Source organism: Anas platyrhynchos, chromosome 1 (assembly GCF_047663525.1).
Source record: "Anas platyrhynchos isolate ZD024472 breed Pekin duck chromosome 1, IASCAAS_PekinDuck_T2T, whole genome shotgun sequence".
Lineage (NCBI taxonomy): Eukaryota > Metazoa > Chordata > Aves > Anseriformes > Anatidae > Anas > Anas platyrhynchos.
The window spans coordinates 114947235-114966346 of NC_092587.1; the positions used below are offsets into that span (position 1 = coordinate 114947235).

General features: G+C 42.3%; 1 protein-coding gene and 1 long non-coding RNA gene across 6 annotated transcripts in view; one reads left to right on the forward strand and one right to left on the reverse strand.

Annotated features, from left to right (window-relative positions):
- Positions 1-16348, reverse strand: part of RPS6KA3 (ribosomal protein S6 kinase A3) — a 75041-nt gene extending 58693 nt beyond the window's left edge. For 2 of the 3 annotated variants that reach the window (XM_038167731.2, XM_038167727.2), the window contains exons 1-2: positions 16082-16348; positions 4553-4609 (exon numbers count right to left, since the gene is read on the reverse strand). In XM_038167731.2, the coding sequence (XP_038023659.1) occupies positions 4553-4609; positions 16082-16153 (129 nt within the window). In that variant the 5' untranslated portion in view covers positions 16154-16348. Of the gene's footprint in view, positions 1-4552; positions 4610-15535; positions 15653-16081 lie in introns of those variants that run through there. The other variant, XM_013109158.5, reaches the window with a different exon arrangement.
- Positions 16349-16374: 26 nt separating this feature from the next.
- Positions 16375-19112, forward strand: part of LOC106020281 (uncharacterized) — a 96980-nt gene continuing 94242 nt past the window's right edge. For all 3 annotated transcript variants that reach the window (XR_011804726.1, XR_002406646.4, XR_005260989.2), the window contains exon 1: positions 16375-17273. This is a non-coding gene — a long non-coding RNA (uncharacterized lncRNA). The remainder of the gene's footprint in view (positions 17274-19112) is intronic.

Here is a 19112-nt window from a genome sequence, read left to right on the forward strand (position 1 = left end):
TGCCAAAACAGACATGAATCACAAAGAAATCTACTGCATCTCAGCTGAGGTAGTATTTTAATAGCTGACAGTCAAAGACTACCTTCCTGCTATAACTGAGCAGCTGTAGTATTTTTTTTTTTTAGGGAGGCAAAAACCTACCCCCCCACCTCCTCCCCACCCCAAAAAAAAAAAAAAAAAAAAGATTGTCAGCAGTGATTTAAAACAATTTGAACAATTTGGCTTTATTCACCACAACCTAGCAATATATGAAAAAAAAAAAATATATATATACTAGTCTGAAGGATTAAAATGCTAAAACAATCAAACAGCTCAAGCATCACAGAAAGAATATTAGAGGTTTGTTTGTTTTTTTTTTAAATGGTTGCAATCATAGTTAAATAGGTTGCTTCCCCCAAAAAAAAGTAAGGGTTTGGAAGTGTCTGAAGAAAGTACAGGAAACCACCTGTAAGTAATCCTACAGTTATTAAATCTTGAAAGAGAAATCTGATAATTGTGGTGGGCTAACCTTGACTGGCTGCCCGATACCCACCAAGTCATGCTTTTCACACAGAATCTCTAGGTTGGAAGAGACCTCAAGATCATCGAGTCCAACCTCTAACCTCTTTGCTCCCCCTTATCAATGGCACAGAAGAAGAAAATAAGAGGTACGAAAGCTTGTGGGTTGAGATAAAGGCAGGGAGATAGTCTACCATTCACTGTCATCAGCAAAACAGACTGCTGGGGGAAGATCAATTTATTGCCAATTAAAAATAGAGTAGGATAACAAGAAACAAAGACAAAACTAAAAACACCTTATTTCCAGGCTTAACTCTTAACTTCTCTCCTTACTTTTCCACATCCTTCTTCCCTGTGACCCCTGAACGGCACAAGGGGTTGGGAATGGGGGTTGCGGTCAGTTCCCAACACTTTGTCTTTGCTGCTCCTTCCTCGTACTTCTCTTATGCTCCACCGTGGGATCCCTACCATGAAACACTGACTGCCCCAAGCATGGGTCTCTTCTAGGGGATGCAGACCTTCAGGAACAGACTGCTCCAGTGTGGGCATCCCACAGGCCACAGCTCCTGTCAGACCTCCTACTACAGCCATGGGCTTCTCTCCATAGGCCAGGAGCCTGTTTCTGCATGGCTGCAGCTTCCTCCAGGGTATCTCTACCTGCTTCAGTATGGGGTCCTCCACGGCCTGCAGTGTGGTACCTGCTCCAACACGGTCCTTCATGGGCAGCTGCACCATGGGCTTTATCACAGTCCTCTCCATGGAGTGCTAGGGGATCTCTGCTCTGACACAGAGTGCCTTTTCTCCTTCCTTCTTCACTGACCTTTGCAAGAGTTGTTTTCTCACATTTTTCGTCACTCCTCTCTCACTACTGCTGCTCAACATTTTTTTAACCCTTCCATAAATATGTCATCACAGAGGCACCATGAGAATCACCGATGGGCCCAGCAATAACCAGCAGTGGTTGTGTTTTGGAACCAGCTATCTAGCATGGGGATAACCCCCAGTCTCTGTTCAGGAGAGGCCACCCCTTCCAATACTAAAACCTTGTTACGTAAACCCAATATAATACTACAGAGAAAATATCATTTTAGTGGATAAACGTGTAACAAAAAGGCTCACAGGTAGAAGGTGAAGTTAATAAAAATAAATGTTATCAAGCAATGGCAATAGTCAGAATATATGAGTATTTGAGCTCATTCATCACTAAGATTTCAACTAAAACTGAACATTTTTGCCGAAAGAAACATTTTAGATCAAAAAAGAATTCAAGTAAGCACTACAGCCTACGTTATGCAGAATACATAGAACAAATGATCCCCTTTTGCTGTTGCCTTATTATATTCCTTCAACTCTAACACCGCACTACTTCCGAGTCACCTGTGAGCACATCCTTTGTTTCTTCACCCTGTGTTAAAGACATAGGAGCCCTGCATGCTATGAGGAGGAATCAGAAGTGGTTACATAGCACAGGCTTTCAATCTCTGCCTTTTCGCATCAGCTTAAGAGCTACATCTACTACCGCTACGCAAGCATGGAGAAGACAACTCACTGATTATCTAAAATGGCTCCGCTCACAACATCAGCAGAAAGGTAAGCTGCTATGCAGGTTGTAATTATACCCATTTGCATAGATGGAAAGAGCTCTGACCATCTAAATCACAAGCTGAGGTCTGCACAACGTGCAGTATCAGCACATGAACTCCAATATGTTGTACTTCCTCTCCTATGAAGGCAGGCTGAGGAAGCTGGGGTTGTTCAGCCTGGAGAAGTGAAGGCTCCACTAGGACCTTATAGCGGCCTTCCAGCACCTAAAGGGGGCCTACAGGCAAGCTGGGAGGGACTCTTTGTCAGGGGGTGTAGGGGTAGGACAAGGGGTAACGACTTGAAATTGAAAGCGGATAGATTTAGATTGGATATAAGGAAGAAATTCTTCATTCAGAGGGTGGTGAGGCCCTGGCACAGGCTGCCCAGAGAAGCTGTGGGTGCCCCATCCCTGGAGGTGCTCAGGGCCAGGCTGGATGGGGCTTTGGGCAACCTGGTCTGGTGGGAGGTGTCCCTGCCCATGGCAGGGGGTTGGAACTGGGTGATCTTTAAGGTCCCTTCCAAACCAGACCTTTCTGTGATTCTATAATACCTCAACCATATCTGTAGTTCCAAAAATTGTGTTTTATCAGTAAGGCCCTTTTATCACTAAGTCTACCAGTCAGCTAGTGCTGTCTGACACAAAACTCCAGATAAATACCAAAGTTGCCTTCTTTGCTGAGAAAGTCACAGGGATTACATGAAGAAACTTGAAGTCACTCATATCTCCACATCACAAGATTTTGTAAACTGCAAGTCTGATATGAAGATAAGGACCTTCTACAGATTACGTATGAACCTTCTGGACTGTGATCTTTAGCAGCCAGCCCTATGTTCAAAAAGCCTGGGTTAAGAATGTCTGACTAATGCCTCTCAATAACAAGAGCAAAAGAAACCACAGCTTCATGGTCCTTCCTCACCCTGGGTCTTCCCTTGAAAGACTACTGAAACCGAAAAGCAGGGAGAACTGAGGTACAGTCTTTTATAAGTTATGGATAACTGAAATTAAAAAAAAAAAAAAGTTATGGGGAAGAAAGAAAAAGGATAGATATTTCTTTTTGTATTCACCTGCCAGTTCAAACTCAGAAGGACCACTTTGTTCCAGTAAGTACTTCACAACGTACTGGTTCAAAGCACTCAGTTTACTCTTCAGATTGATTTACAGCAAACACGTCAGATCTGTATTAATAGTTCAGCCTTAGCCTTTGGCTCTTCTTCCACTATGAAAGTTTCTACTGTGCGTGCTTCAGAATTTAGCAACTCATCCAAGAGAGAACGGTCTTAAGTCACCAGCTAAACTGACACCTACAGCTTTCATCTTCAAGTATCTCTCTACAAACTTTTCTGGATCCCTTTAGATTTGTTAGCTCTGAACCAATAAACAGAAGTTCTTTGCTACATCAAGTAGCCAAAATAGCATCAGAAGAGCAAAACTGGAACCCACGAAGAAAAGAATTAAGAAACCACTGTGCCTCAATTGACTAGCTTTGCTATTCTTGAATGCACTCCAGAGAGACATATCTAAACTTTTCAGCTGGAAACAAACACAGGAAGACGACTTAAAACTTAATGTCTTGGTTTAGTATAATCCTAATAATCTATGTGGAAAGGACGCAGAAAATCTTCCAGGTTAATAAAGACTTATTATGCAAATATTCTAGTTTCACACAGGTCAAGAAAGAAAATAAGAAATGACCAACACTAACAATGAAACAGCATAGACAAACACTGCCAAAAAATCTCCCAACAGTACAGAAAAAACAAAGGCAAGAGCTGCTGTACACCTTACATACCAAACTAGACGGGTAAAAGCTATGGTATATGCCGTCACTCTGAAAGAGTCAGATTTCATACAGTAAGCACACATGCATCTGCAACAGAATCTGTGTGGAATTTAACTATGAGAGAATCATTTGTTGTGACATGACCACAACTGAAATCTTAACTATTAATAAAGCACACTCTGGAACTCACAGATGTAGAATATTTTCACCTATGCACTGATGAGACTAACAGAAGGCAACAGAAGTGCTTTGCTCACTGGCACTAGGAAAGAGTGAACAATAAAAAAAAAAAAAAAAAAGAACGACCAGTTTTAAGGTTTGCAAGGATAAGAACAGAGGAGCTCAACCTCCCTCCTTGTTCAGGAATGCTCTACGTAGCCACATTTTACTATCAAGACTTCTCACCCCCCAGTCCAATTATAATTTCTACCATATTCAGTTTTGTGCTTTCCACAGGAAAGCCTACCTCATACTAAAAATAGTATGGAAAGCATGAAAGTTCATCAGAACAAACAGTAGGATACCACATCAAACAAGAGCCTGTGATAAAGAACTCTGAAAAGTATCAGGATGCTAAATTGGCTTAAGTAAGCTTCATGGCAAGTAAGCCTAAACAACAGTGCCTGCAAACTGTGATACCAGTGTGCCATAATACAGTACTATCTTTATTACAACCATCTTTTACTTACAGTTTGTGGGTTGATATCATCTTCTCCCATAGGTTCATCCACAATTTGCTGTCCATTCTGTAAAAAACAGACACAGCAAGTTAATAGAGGTGCTGAATCCAGCTACAGAAATACACATTGCCAATGGGCTTATACAGCATGTTCCTCTATAGGGTCAAGAGTTCTCTTCAACATATCGTCAAACAAAACAAAAAAATGAATCATTGGAAGTGGGTACAAAAGGCTGCCTACAGCTGGCACATGGTGCCATGCCACTCTGATCCTTATGTACGACCGAATTGGATAAAGTCACAGTAAGAAACATGTAAAACAACTTGGCATTTTAAGTCTGACTACTACAAAGCTAGAGATTATTTTCTATTACTGCAACCTCTTCAAAAGCAAATAAATCCAATAGAGACTGAGCAGCAAAAAGCCACATCAAAGAACAGATAAACAGGTTCTTTTTTAGACTAGTACCTTGTGTGGCAACAGTCAGTCCTTACTCTGCCATGAGTACTACAAGAACATTTATAACCACATTATATACCTATAAAAAACTACAAATGCTTACAGTTGCTGGCTAACAAAATGGTCCACTCACTACTTTTAGTACATTCCTAAAGACCATTCTAAAAAGCTTTCAAATGTGAAAAAGCCTAAATGCCTTCTTGGTTAACGAATGCTTTCTTTTCCTTGGCAGTGGTTACTACTCGGGGAATCTCTAAGTGGCATTTTTTCCCAGAAAGACTTAGAGTGATATGTATATTAGCAAGCTGTAAGGAAAAATATGTTTCCTAAGGTGTGGTAAAGAATATCACCTGGGGCTTTAACTCTTTGCTTGCTCTTAAAGTTTTACAAAATTTAACGTGCTTTTTGAAACAAATGAAAAAATACCCCAAATAGCAGTGTCCTCCAGTACCAGTGGAGGCAAAGTTTTTTCCATTTTTGCATTGTTTTCCCAGAGAACACAAGGCCTAATTAATCTATTTTCACAGAACTTTATCTACTGAAAAAGTTACATGGACACATAATTTCTAGATGCCAGAAAGCTAAGAAAAGCTGCTAAGCAGGGTTCAGAGATTTGAGTTTCGTCCTGCAAGTTCCTTCCCACAGTTCCGTTTTTCAACAGGCTTCTTGGGTGGAACCTTCCTTGTGTTCTGCTGTAACAGCTGCTGATCAGCACAGTCTTCTGGCTTGCAAGTGGCTGGAGGAGAATATTTTCTATGAAAAGACAGATTAAACCTCAGCAACTTACGAATCGCAGCCTCCAGATATGCCAAACATACCAAACGGCGATTACCAGCTTCCTACCAAGCTTTTCCCTGTGCATTTTTTGCTGAAAGATACAACTGGATAAAGCTCGATTATGAGAATTATGGATTGCCCAACTATATCACAGGCTTTTTTTTTTTTTTTTTTCTTTTAATGGGAGGAAAGGAGAGGGCCCAGCTGATTCTGTCTCCAGTGCAGAGCTCACATGATAACACTGCCATTTTCTCATCTGAACTGACTTCGGGAGGATATTAGAGACTTCTGGTTAGACACCATGTTTCCATGAAGGAAGGAGTAGTAAGAAACAGCTTCACATGTTACCACAGAGGTTACAAGTTACTTTCACAGGTTACTACAGAGGAGAATACAATTTTTATTAAATTTGCAGTTAAGAGCAGTCAACATTATACCTCTAATTGTACAGTGAGGGGTTATTTGTTAAGACAATGTTCCAAAGAACCTAAGCTTCCCTTTCTGTAATATCTTCTGCTTAGAGCATAATAGCAGAGATTGTATTATTCTTCTTTAAGATACACACAAAAAAAAGAAATTATCAAACAGAAGACCATAAGAACAGCAGCTTATCTAAGTTACAGAAACAAGCGTTTTCAATAAAGCTTGTTTACAAGGAAGCATAATTGTTTATACATATGCCATTTCTATCAAGTCACAGACTTTCCCTTTTCTCAAATCTATAGCATACATTAAAGTTAAATTAGCATTTGCATTTTAGCTACGTATCTCTATACTCTATTCATGCCACAAGATAGCTTCCAGAGGATCTTGTCAATAGAAGGAGAAAAAAAAAAAAAAAAAAAAAAAAAACAAGCAGAAAAACAGCAGAACAAGACAATTGACTTCAGCCCGAAAGGAGGAGTTTATAATGTCCTGACAACTAATGATGGCTAAACTTGGGGGCCTAAACTAGGGCAACTTGTGTATCAAAGCCATCTGCTCTAAACTGACTCCACATGCAGAAACAGTGACTTCTGCTACAACAGTCGTTCCACTGAAAAATAATGTACATTAACTGCAGGTTAAGTAAGACGTTACTAAACAGTAAGCCTTAAGATCTCACTTTTACTATTTTAAGGCAGCTATAAAATAGTTGAAAGTGGAACACTTTCAAGAAACTTGAGACAAACCTCTCTTCGAAGACAAAAAAATTGAGATCAACTGCTTTTTGAGACAGCTCTAATCTGTAACCCCACTGACTTCAACATCAGTCTACCAGAAGAAAAAAAAAAGCAGAAAGTTTTATCATCACAGATAAACTGGGTTGTACAATCTGGTTTCCCTGTCTAATCCTGCATTGCTTTCAGTTACTTTTCACATGAATTCAATAACTGGATTCCAAACACGCTTGCTGGCAGCACGAACAAACTCAAGAAGTCAGCGTGTATGCTATGCAGCCGTGTCTGAGCCAGATCACCAGATTAGCAAGATCTTTTTAAGCAAGTCTCCCCAAACAATGATTATGCTACGGAATCACTGGATGGTAGAACCAGTTTTGCTTGGAACAGCCTGAGCCATGTAAGGTAAAGAAGAATATGTAGATGTGATTTATGGTTTGTTGTTGTTAGCTGAGATACTACTAAATAGAAAGCAGCTGTGTATTCAGGAGGTCCACAAACTGTACTGCATTTCTGAAGAGTTAAGATGTAAAGCCAAAAAGTTCACATTGGAAGTGACAATATTTAAACACTTTGAGGAACAAAATCAGCAGCATGCTTAAGAGGTGAGTGAATGAAATAAGTTCCCTCTTGCTAGGCTGAACTTGCTCTAGTATTTAATTAGAGCCATGGACACGTCTCAATGAGATAACAGACTGGGACTAGATATAATAGTCTGAAGAATACAGGGTAAGAGAAGGCTGAATGCATCTTTTACATGCACAGATTGATTTATTTCAAAAGACTCTAGACCTTGATTATTCTTCAGCTGCACCGTTGCTGTAGCAGGGATGCCAAGCAAGCAGAATAGACCAAATATCTGGTTATTTCTAGTACCCTAACTCCAAAAGCAGTGAGTAACAGGTATTTCAGATGACAGCACAAGAGAACCGTAACAAAAACAATATAAAAGGTCTACAAAAAACTTCTACTTATCACCTAAACATGTCAGCGTTCAAATTACACCACTGAAGTGAGGGCACACACCCCTTATAAAGGTAATCTATAAAATGCTATCCAGTCCACTATAATACAATTTCCTACTCTAACTTCCAGTGGAAACAGCCCTGTTGTTGGAGGTAAATTTCATTCCCCAAAGCTTTTAAACCTGTTGCCACATTTCATTAAGTTGGTAGAACACTTAAACACAGTTAGGTTCCAGCAATTTTCCTGAGACCATTTTACTCTTGACTACATGCCCATAAATAACTGTGCTGGAAGAGATGAAGAGGCAACAAGTGGCAGCATAGGTTTGGGGACTGATATTGAGAAGACATAACCATAGTAAACCCTTTGTAATAAGTGAGTACATCCAGAAATGCAGTCCACATCCAGCTCACAATCAATTAAACACTTTTGTGAAGCATGGGATAGCCTGCACTCTACACTAGAACCATATATTGATCAACAGTCCTAATGGGACTTGTAATTTTTCTTTTAGTTATAATCAAGTTTGCAACAGTACAAACTTGGGCATCTGCACAATAAAACAGGTACATTCAACTGATTGGCACTGGATCTGTGTGTGTAATCTTGTGCGTAAAATACCTAAAAGAGCATCTGTAACTGCAATTTGGCATTTGCAATTTAGCACAGAATACCTTTATTGAATAATAATGTTAGGTACCCATCATTCCCACTACACAGTTCTTTACAAGTATCTAAATCACTAATTGAAATATTAAGTAGACAAAACATTTGTGTCCTGTAGTGCTCACTTCTCCTATTTTCCCTGTTATTTTCATCAGTATTGTTACAGACAGTATACACTTAAAGTTTATAGATTTAGTTTGGTATCTCCATTCTTACATTGCCCTTGCAAATCAAAGTTTTGTTAATATGGACTTCTCTGATCTGGATGTTCTTACATACAGTTTTAATAGATTTTATTATTTTCTTCCTGAAGAATGTGTGTTTGACCATGAAGCTTGTTGAATATTAAACACCACCATATAACTTCTTCCTCCCCCAGAGCATCTTTGTTCTGTGTTTAGACTATCACTAGATTATTTTAGGATGCTTAAGTAGACTCTCTGCCAAACATTTTAACTTTTTCCACCCAACTCCATTTGTCAGTTGTTTTAAATACCCTTATGAAAATAACAGCAGTTATTGCTTTTGGTACAATTTTTCTTCCATTAATCTTAGTATTCCCTAATGATTAATATTAGGCTTGAGCATATAAATCAGTAACCAGTCTACTACTAGTGGACTTCAGCATATTATATGACTACTGTATATTCCGTGTAATTGGTGCCTTTTAGCAGAACTATACACACTAATTAAGATGTTGTAAAACAAAAGTACTATAGTCTTAGAGTTTACAAGTGTACAAATAAAGACTTACGAACTGTAAATCAATGCAGGATGACATTTTAAGTGCGTAAATAAGCAGACAAGATAAGGGGTCTGAATCACACCGTGTAAAAATCAGTAGTTAGAAACTATAAAAGGCTAGTATGTGACGTAGGTGATAATTTAATTACTCTTTGGAAGGAGAATTTAGGTAAGTTATCTGAATGTCTGAAGATTCTCCCAGGTAATTCCTAGATTTTACCTACCAAAACCTTCAAACTTACCCAACAACTTTTCGCCAGTTACAGAATTTAATGAAAACTTATTTCCTCTAAACCTTCTGAAAACCAAGTTTAAGATACCAAAAATAAATGTTTCTAAATCTATTTTCTGTATTATTTATCCAATAAAACATTGATCATACGCAGATCCGAGACCTTTTGCTCTCTGGTGTTTTCAGGGGACTCAACTGGCAAACACAGTTCAAGAACCCTGCAATCCCTGACCTGAGTGAAGCTGTAACAAAGCTTCCGGCTTGTTTCAAAGCAGCACAAAATGAAGTGTTCCCTCTGAAACATTCATAACAAATTTGCTGCTGGTAAGAGAAGGCACTGCGTGGAACTATATTCAGTAAAGGCCTCTCAAGCTGCACATGCTTAAACTTGCTATTCTAAGCAGCAACGCTTAGAAACTCTGAGAAAAAATTCTTAGGTCCACAGAAAAATAGTTGAAAATAGACTGAGGGGACCTTGAGAGGTCATCCAACCTATCTCAGTGCACCAAGGCGTGATCGGCTATTCCTAAAACGTCACTCAAGATGTTTATGTGTAACTCCTTCTTAGATTGTAAAGACTTCTTTACTGAAGATTAATTTTAGTTCTTAACTAAAATCTAGGGCCTTAACAGAACCTGAATTGACTCATGCCCTAACTCCCCTGCTAGGGAACCACACACAGCCAAAGCACTTACCTTAATCCTAACCTGAATAAGGCTAATTATGTGAGCTATCATCTCAGATTTTCTTTAGCTGTTGTCTCATAGTACATATTCAATGTATTTTGCATATCGTGTTAAAAATAGTACAAAGGAGTTGGAAAAACTTCTTTAATTTCCACAAAAACAAAAAGGTACAAGTGCTTATTTTTATGAAAAAAATACTGCTAGTACTTCTTTACATAAAATTCTGCTACTTCAACTTCCATCAACTCCACGTAATTCCCTATAAACTATTGACTGAGGTGACTGATTTTTTGCTGAGCGTTAGGAGCAGCGGCGGGACTTCCAACACTTGCCTTTCTGCAGGCAAGCAAGCTCAGACACAAGCCATTAACAGACATTATTTGGGTATGGAGCCCAATAATTTCCTAAAGTTATGATACTTGGACAACTTTAACCTGGACTTTATCTACTTTACAGTGACACTTATCTCATGACTCAGAAGTACAGAGTACAAATATGACTCGAATATGACTGTGGCCTAGCTGCCACAGAAAAGCAGGCCCTTTCCTACTACATTGCCCTTGGCGTTTGGCCAGCCTTGTGACAAGCTAGGTGACAAAAGAGAACTAAAAAAGAGTTTGCAGCTTTCAGTGACTTTAATTCCCTGAATTAACTCAGCTTCAAGCCAGGCAAGTTGCATGGCATTATCCAAGATGCCAAGCATATAGTATCATAAAACCTTTGTCCAGGCCAACTGCTTTCTATAGCTAAAACAAGCTCCAAATTACGTGTGTTCAGTTGCTCAGGAGAGGAAATAAAAGAGGGATGAGTGATTTTCATTTAGTTCCCTACCTACATGGGAGACAAATTATTACCCTTAACACAGAGGTTCAGCAGCCTTAGTAAAACACACACCACCTATTATCTGTTCATCTGCTTCAAAAAGGAAGAGATAAGCAGGCAGAAATCACTGACGTCAATACATCCAGACCACTGCCACACGCAGGAAAACAGCATGAACCCCTTCCCTGCTGCTACCAGTGCCCCGAGCACCTCCAGCACACGGTCCCACTGCAGTCTGTAGTCGCACCAGGCAGCAGAAACACTTTGCATCACAGCAGGGCCCACCAAAGCCCCCCCGTGCCTGCCTGGCTCCTTCCCAAGGGGAGAGTGGGCTTCTTATGGTCTCTTACGATTAATGTCAGAGGCTGAAATGTAGTTGATGTCAGGGAAAGCATCACCCATTTCTGCTCATTTTGTCACTTAGCCATTTTAATAGACTCCAGAAGACAGACTAAGGCGTGGAACAACTTCACTACTTCCTAAAATCATGGATTTCCAAGGTGCCTGTGGAGCAATGCTGGAGGACAGAAGGACAACTCCTCAGTGAGTGAAAGAAATTAACGTGCGAGTCTGAGTTCTAACAGTAACTAATTTGGCAACCAAGTTATAAGAAATAACATAAATAATATTAATCGTGATCTAATTACATCAAGAAACCACTAACTTCTGAGCCTTCGGGACAAACAAGTTTGGCTTCAAGAAGAACAAAAGGCATTTTCCAAAGCTATGATTTGCTGGACACTTAAAAGCATGACAGAAAACCATTGCCTCACATCTTCTGCATACGGTAAACACAAACTGCTCCAGTAAGTTAATGCTTGAAATTAAATGTTAATAAAAGACCTGGAACCTTCAAAGTTATGTCAGAAAACAGACTGAGATGATGATAATGTCATTTAGGAGACACATGCTACTTTTTACACGATCCAATTGTGTCACTCAAATTCAAAAAAAAAAAAAAAAAAAAAGAGAACATATCGTCCAAAAAGAGTTAAGCAGAGCATTAAGCATACCACAGGGGGTTCCTTGCATCAAAGGGAGCATATGGTATCTGTTACTGATAAGAACAGCTAGCAGTAACTTTGTGGTTGAGCCGCTGGAGTGGGTCCCTGGAAACCAGCGCTCATCTCCTAGATCTAGAACAGACCCCAGGAATTACGCTAGACGGAGTCACTAAGATGTTGCACCTCATTTTCCCATCTGTTAAACAGGACTTCCCCCCCCGCCCCCGCTTCCAATGGATGAGGAGTTTTGTTTTATTTCCAAGTGTAAGCAGAGAATAAGTAGCATGGCATCATGCATGCAAGTATCTAGCACAATACTTGCAATAATTAACGACTTTAGTTGGCCTAAACATAAAAATTCCCTGAAGAGAAACGTCTCCAGTTTTACTGGTTAAATTATTTCCCCACGAGAAGTCACTACAATGGAAACAAACAGCCACAAGGTTTTGCTGTTGCCTGAAGAGCTGCTTAAGTGTTTTACTATTGAAATACTGCAATGAATTATATCTTAATAACAAAACCAGTGTATTGCACGAGTTCTTGAAGTTGATAACTTGGCCAGTTCCCAGGATCAATCAACTCATAAAGCTAATATTTTTTGATACGCAGAGATAATGCAATGTCCACCTCAGTCTGTCTATCATTGTAAATCTAAGTAAAGCACTGTGAATGGAAAACGACTACAATTAGTATGACCCTTCAAGCATGTCAGCCAGCTCCCATCTACTGCGCGTTAAATGCCCAACTGTGGCAAGAAATATTATGTACACGACAATGGAAAAAACAATTGTGAGCTAAGAACTGCCAATGCCCTAGGAAAACTTAGAGAGCAATTTGAGAAATCAAAGCTGCCACGAGGAAACCAACGCGCAGCACTGCGTGGAGGTGCTGAGCAAAGCAGCTGCCCCCTCCTGTCCCACCCATCCAACAGCAAGGTATCTCCACGACGCCACATTTAGCAGTAATTTGCTAAACTGAAAAATGCTACAGGTAAAAATCGTGCCATTAAGGATCTGAAGGGCTGAAAAAACACCTAAGTATCTTTCATGCAGATAGTATGTTTTTCAAGTCAGTATTTACATACATATAGCAACTGCTATCTGCACCTCTATCACAGGAGTTTGCTGAATACTGGGTAAACTGCTTATTTAGATGAGAATTATGCTGCCATTTGCCACGTCTGACACACAGTAAGAAAATTTCACTTGACAGATCTGAAAAAAATACCACCACACCTCAGAACCCACCGTACGGACACCAGCCCTGCATCAGAAGTGATAGCTGGGTGCTGTGAGGATGCTGCTGGGAATTCTTACTGCAAGGGAGAGATGACGAATGGCCTCCAAAATGCACACAGACCAGCCCCCTTAGGTGATCCTGCTTCAGCATTCCGGCTGTTTGTCTGTCTGGACTGCGCAAGAAGTTACTGTAAATCCATCCTCCGTTGTGGTGGAGCGCAAGTCTAGCACTGATTGCACACACACCAGCACGGGGTGTACAGAGGGGATCACAACCAGCAGATGATTGCTTGGCCTCAGCAGCAAGAAACCTGATGAACTGCAGATTCCAGGCCAGAGCTATACATCGACTTAAGCAATGTCACACTGACATCAGAACTGAATTACAAAGGCAAAATTACATCGTGCTGGATTCTTTTAAGCAGCAACTTGACCCTTAAATGCTTGCACCTATTGTCTTGTGTAAGACTCATAAAATTCTGGATACAGGAGATAAAACCAAGGATTTCTGAGAAAGGGAATTCACACCTTCTATTTAGGTACCTAAATAGGTGATGATAAATCCTCTATAGAGGGCAGCGGAAAAATCTGAACTTTCTCCACAGCCAATTTAGAGCACCTAAATTAAAACTCCTAAAGATAGATGGCACAAATGCTTCCCTGGATGCCTAGCAAGCGATATCTCCTTATCATGGCCAACTCTTTCAACATACTGGTGTCCAAAACTTGGCTGCTGTAACTGTATTCATTCTCCTCCAGTTGACATTAATATGCATAGCTGGGAGTACAGATCAGAGGTTCAGGCTAGTTATACAGACATCCAAATACAAATTCAAATCATCAATACTTAATTTGCTTGAAAGCAGATGGCTTGAAAAAACAGGCACATTTTCACCATGAAAAACAAACCTGTGCTTGTTATAGATCTTGAGTCAGCCCTGAGTCAATAAAAGACAGTATAATTCTATGGGCTTTCAAGGTGCTCTGATTTAAAACAAGAAACGTTAAAAAAATCCCACAATACTTAATATATTACCTTTAAATTACACTGTTCAACAAGTTTACACATTGAAAACACTGTCAGAGATACATTGTAAATCACCAAACTATTTGTAACTGTTGAAACAGAAATCCTGCAACTGAGTTCTGAAAACGAGAAATCCGTATCTTATCTAAAGAACTGTTTGCATTATATCTTAAGAAGGACCACGTTTTACAGATCTGCTGTCCTGTACACCTCAGTTGCAACAGCTGTTGATGGTTAACTACGCTGTCTGAAAGATTCATGCTAGTTAAAGGTACTGTATTCCTCCTACTGAATTTGCTCACTTATCACAGCAAATCACCCCCTCAGTGGTAGCGGCATACAACCGAACACGGGGCTTCACTGGGAAGCAAATTAAAAAAAAAAAATCCAATAAATATAAAACTCCAGAGAGTTGTTAAGACAAAGGAAGTGTGTGAGCTGAGTTTTAAAGCTCAGTAATTCATAATTCCACGTGGATAAGACAGTGTTACAAGAGCTGTGTCAGCACATCTGAAACGTTAGCGGAAACTCTTTACCTCACTATTACAGCTAAAGGCATGACTACTATCAACCTATGACTAAAATCACAATGAGCTTCCAGGAGGACGTATAAAATATTTTTGCCCAAGGACACTCTTGCAGGACAGGGTCTGTAATTATGAGACTGCTACGCTATGGATAAACACAACACATGTAAATTGAAATTCTAAGTTATGTATTTAGGTCATTTGTTTATGTATTTGACAGACATCTCTTTTTCACCAGAACATCTCCTCTTAAAAAAAAAACAATTTCAAGTAAGCAACCTTTCTAAGCCTCACTCTTCCTTTCGAGGTTTGTTTAAAACAGTTTTATAGGTGCAGCCCGGTCTTTTCAAGAGCTGGTCATTTATTCTGGACTCGCACCTTACGGTGCAAACCAGGCAGTTCAGTTGCTGTCCCACGTTTTGTTAGTGATCCTGGAGAATTTTTAGGTGTCTTATAAAAAATATTGACACGAGTCCACGGCAGTTTAAGTGTTTATGTATTTAGGAAGAGGGAATGCACTTTTTTCAAGAAGTTCATGGCAGTAGTTTAAAAACAAGCCATGTTCTGAAGAATATTAAAAAAGCAAGTAACAAAGTGTAATTGATAATGTGTGCACATACACCTCAAATGGAGCAACCTATTTTGCTGCCTTTCCGGCACGCACAGCCTGCCATTATTACTTACACCAAGCACAGGTGGGAAGCGTGGATGCCTGAAGCAACAGCGAAGGTCTTTCCCCTAAACCCTCAGCCTGAGCAGCCTCTCAGAGACGCCTCTCCCGCCGCACCTCTCCTGTCGCTGCTGTCCCTGCAGCAGGAGCAGCCCCCGGGGCAGGCGGCACGGGGCAGCTGCCCCCGGCACATGACGGCGGGGCGGGCGGGCAGGCACTGCCTAACAAGGGCAGGAGCCGCACGGCGCTGCCCTCCCTGCCGGGGACGCTCCCCGCAGCCGCCGCCGCTCGCTCGCTCGCCCACCCCCACCCCGCGGCGACCACCCCGGCCCCGAGGGGCAGCCCCCGGCCCCTCTCCACCCTCCGCAGCCGCTCCCAGCCCCCGGGGAGAGGAGGAACAAAAGGGCCGGGGCCGGCCGCAGGTCGCTCCCCGCCGGGGCAGGGGGCGGAAGGGGAGGGCGGGCGGGGAGCCCCGGAGGGGGGGGGGGGGGCAGCGCGGAGCCGACTCCCGGCCCCCTCCCGCAACTTCCCGACCCCCCCCTTCCCCCCCCGCCCCGTACCTCGGCGCCGCTCTCGGCCGCGCTGTCCACAGCCATCTTCTGCCAGGGGTCCGCCAGCTGAGCCAGGGGCATCTTCCCCGCGCCGCTCCCGCAGCCTCCGCGCTCCGGGGGCGGAGAGCCCTACGGCAGGGCGCGGGACGCCCCGGCTCCGGCTCTGGCTCTGGCTCCGGCTCCGGTAGCGGCGGCGCCGAGCGGTGCCCGCAGCCGCGGTCCCTCCGTCCCTCCCCGCCGCCAGGCGGGGCCGCGCTTCCGCCCTCCCCCCGGCCCCGCCGCCCGGGCACGGCTTCCGCTCACAACATGGCGCCCGGCCCCCACCTGCCCCAACAGAGGCGCCTGCGCGCCCCGCAGCGGGGCGGCCCCCGCAGGTGGCGGGGGAGAGGCGGCGGAGGGGCCGCGGGGGGGTTGAGCTCGGCCCCGGGTCTCCCCCACCCGTTAAGCAGCCGGGCTGGGGCTCCCCGAAGTCCGTGCCTCTGTAGGGTTGTGCCCTCCCCGCCGCTAAGCCTGACCCGCAGGGCTGCCAGGAAGCCCCGCCGAGGCTGGCGCTGCTCAGGGGAATGAGTCGGGGGGGGGTGTGGTGGGGGGCAGGCTAAAAGTTGGGCTGTGTAAACAGAAGAGGGGATGGAGGCAAGCGAGGGAGACGTAGCACTGTGCGCTGTGCAGGACCATTAGGCAAAGAGGGGAAGGGATTAAGGTGCAGAAATCTGCCCTTAAATCAACGCCGCTGGAGCGGTGGTTGGGCTGTGTGAGTAAGAGTTAGCTCAGGGCAGGTAAGTCATATTTCTGCAGGCCATGGGATGTGAAGATAAAGCTGTCAAAAAGCCCCACAGGTTCTGAAAGGAGTGCCTGTTTTACTCCTTTTTATCCTCAGCTGCTAGCTAGTACACAAACACTTGACTTAAACGTATACTGAGATTCAGAAGTGTATGCAGTCTCATACGGTTCTCTTAAGATGTTAAGCGCTGTAATAAACACCCACCCTTTTGCAACATCAGATAGTTTGGCTGACGCAGAAGAATCCTTGAAACATTAGACCGGCGACTGAGGAGGGGTACGGATGTCAAACATCTTGTTATCAAAGCCAGAGCTTTCAGAGCAGTGTTTGAGAGGGCTACATCATTCTGAACAGCCCCTGCTGTACCAAAGCATGTCCGGATTTTACAGATAACTTGTGCTGTTCCATCTTTGATAGCAGGTAAAATCCTTTTTTTTTTTTTTTCTCCTTTTTCTGGTGTGTGTGCGTGTGGCATGGCTAGAGTGCTGGTAGTTAAAAATCAGTTTGTCTGTGTGTGCACAAATGCATGTCCTGTCCACGCACACGTCACTGTGGTGAACACAGGCTACTTCCGTTCCTGCTGGGTAGCATTTTTTTCATCCCACTTTATATTCATGTGAGCGTAAATATCTGCCTACAAAGAGGTACGAAGGAGTAGTTGGGGAGTTGCTCATGGTGAATCAGGCTTCAGCTGAGAGGCTTTCATGTCTGGAGTAAAAGGTCAGAGTTGAACGATCCCTTTAAGCCTTCGCTACTGCCAGGAGAAGCAGCTGTGCCCTCCCCTTGCTCACTGCCTGTTCACTTGCATCACCCTCCCCTTTGAAGTGGTGCAATTACTTGTGCTGCCACGTGGTGAGTTAGACCGGGGAGTAGATCTAGGTAAAATCTAATTCTACCGTTTTTGTCTTCTCTGCTGTCCTCAAGCAACAAAACAAACACGCAAAACAAACAAAACCACCACCACAGCAAAGCAACAACAAAACAACTAAAATCAACCCCAAAACAAATAAAACCAAAACAAACAAACAAAAAACTTACAACACAACCCTATTGAAATTTGAGTTAAAGGTTGAAGAGAATTCAGGATGGCTTCCTTCAAAAACACGGGCAATTTGTAAAACGCTGGCCAGTTGTTTGTTTGAAATTTAGAGCGAGGTAACAAAAAAATGGACAATTAAGTCGTGCTTGGCAGCCTTCAAGCTTAGCCTAACAGCAAGGACTGACTTTTTTTTTTTTTTGGTAGTTTCATTAGCACCAGGTCACTTTAGTCTCAAGGTGGCTTCTGGAACTCTGAATAGAAAGCTCATATTCACAGCAGCCATACAGCATTTGACACACAAATAAGGAAATACGGATTTTTGAATTCATGTAAAAGTCCATGAAGAAAAAAAAATTCCCTACATCCTTCTGGAAACACAATTTCTGTTCCTTCAGAGGCATAACTCACTTTACTCTCATTGTTTCGTACCTGCATCAACTACACAGTCAGGTACATACATCTGAGGCTTGCTGTTAAAGAATCTGGTCACCTGGAAGGTGGCAACCAAAACAGAAAAAGATATTAACAAAGCTTTTGTTTAACATAATTCAAGCAATCCCTCTTTATGTGGAGATTTTTTTTCCTCTAAATTAAAGTTTCCATGATCTCCTCTTTTCCTTTCATATTTGTCTATTCCTTTCCTGCCATAGGTACCTGTTCTGAATTACTTATTTGAATTTGAAACTCTTTTTAGAAGGAGATTAGGTGTTACATTTCAGGTGTTACTCTAAATTTTGTATGTTGGTCATTTTCTGTCTTTCCATGTATGCAGTCATCAAACCCAGAAAAAACAAGGGCAAAGATCTTATGTGGTAGCATATAAGAGGACTGCAAACAGTAGAAATCTGACCTTTTCTCAGGCACAGAAGTGCAGAGGGTAGGCAGAATTATGCCCTTTCATTGTTTGGGGGGTTGAGTATTATCACACCACACATCTAAATTTTATAAGGGAAGAAGTTGCATTTGGATTTTTATACGGGCTGCCTTGCAAGAACAGACTTCAGGGCAAAAAAACTATCTTGAAATTTTCTCCACGGGAAGAGAAACATACCAGTTAATCTCTGGGAGATGTAGGGCATTCCGTCTTTCAGATCCTGCTAGACTCAGAGTTGGATTGTCCTCACAGTGAGAAGTAAGATACTGAAGGTATTTTGCCTCGAGACAGCAGCTCCTATGTTTCATTCCTTTTGTCTCAGGCCAAAGCAAGATCTTTGTTTCAC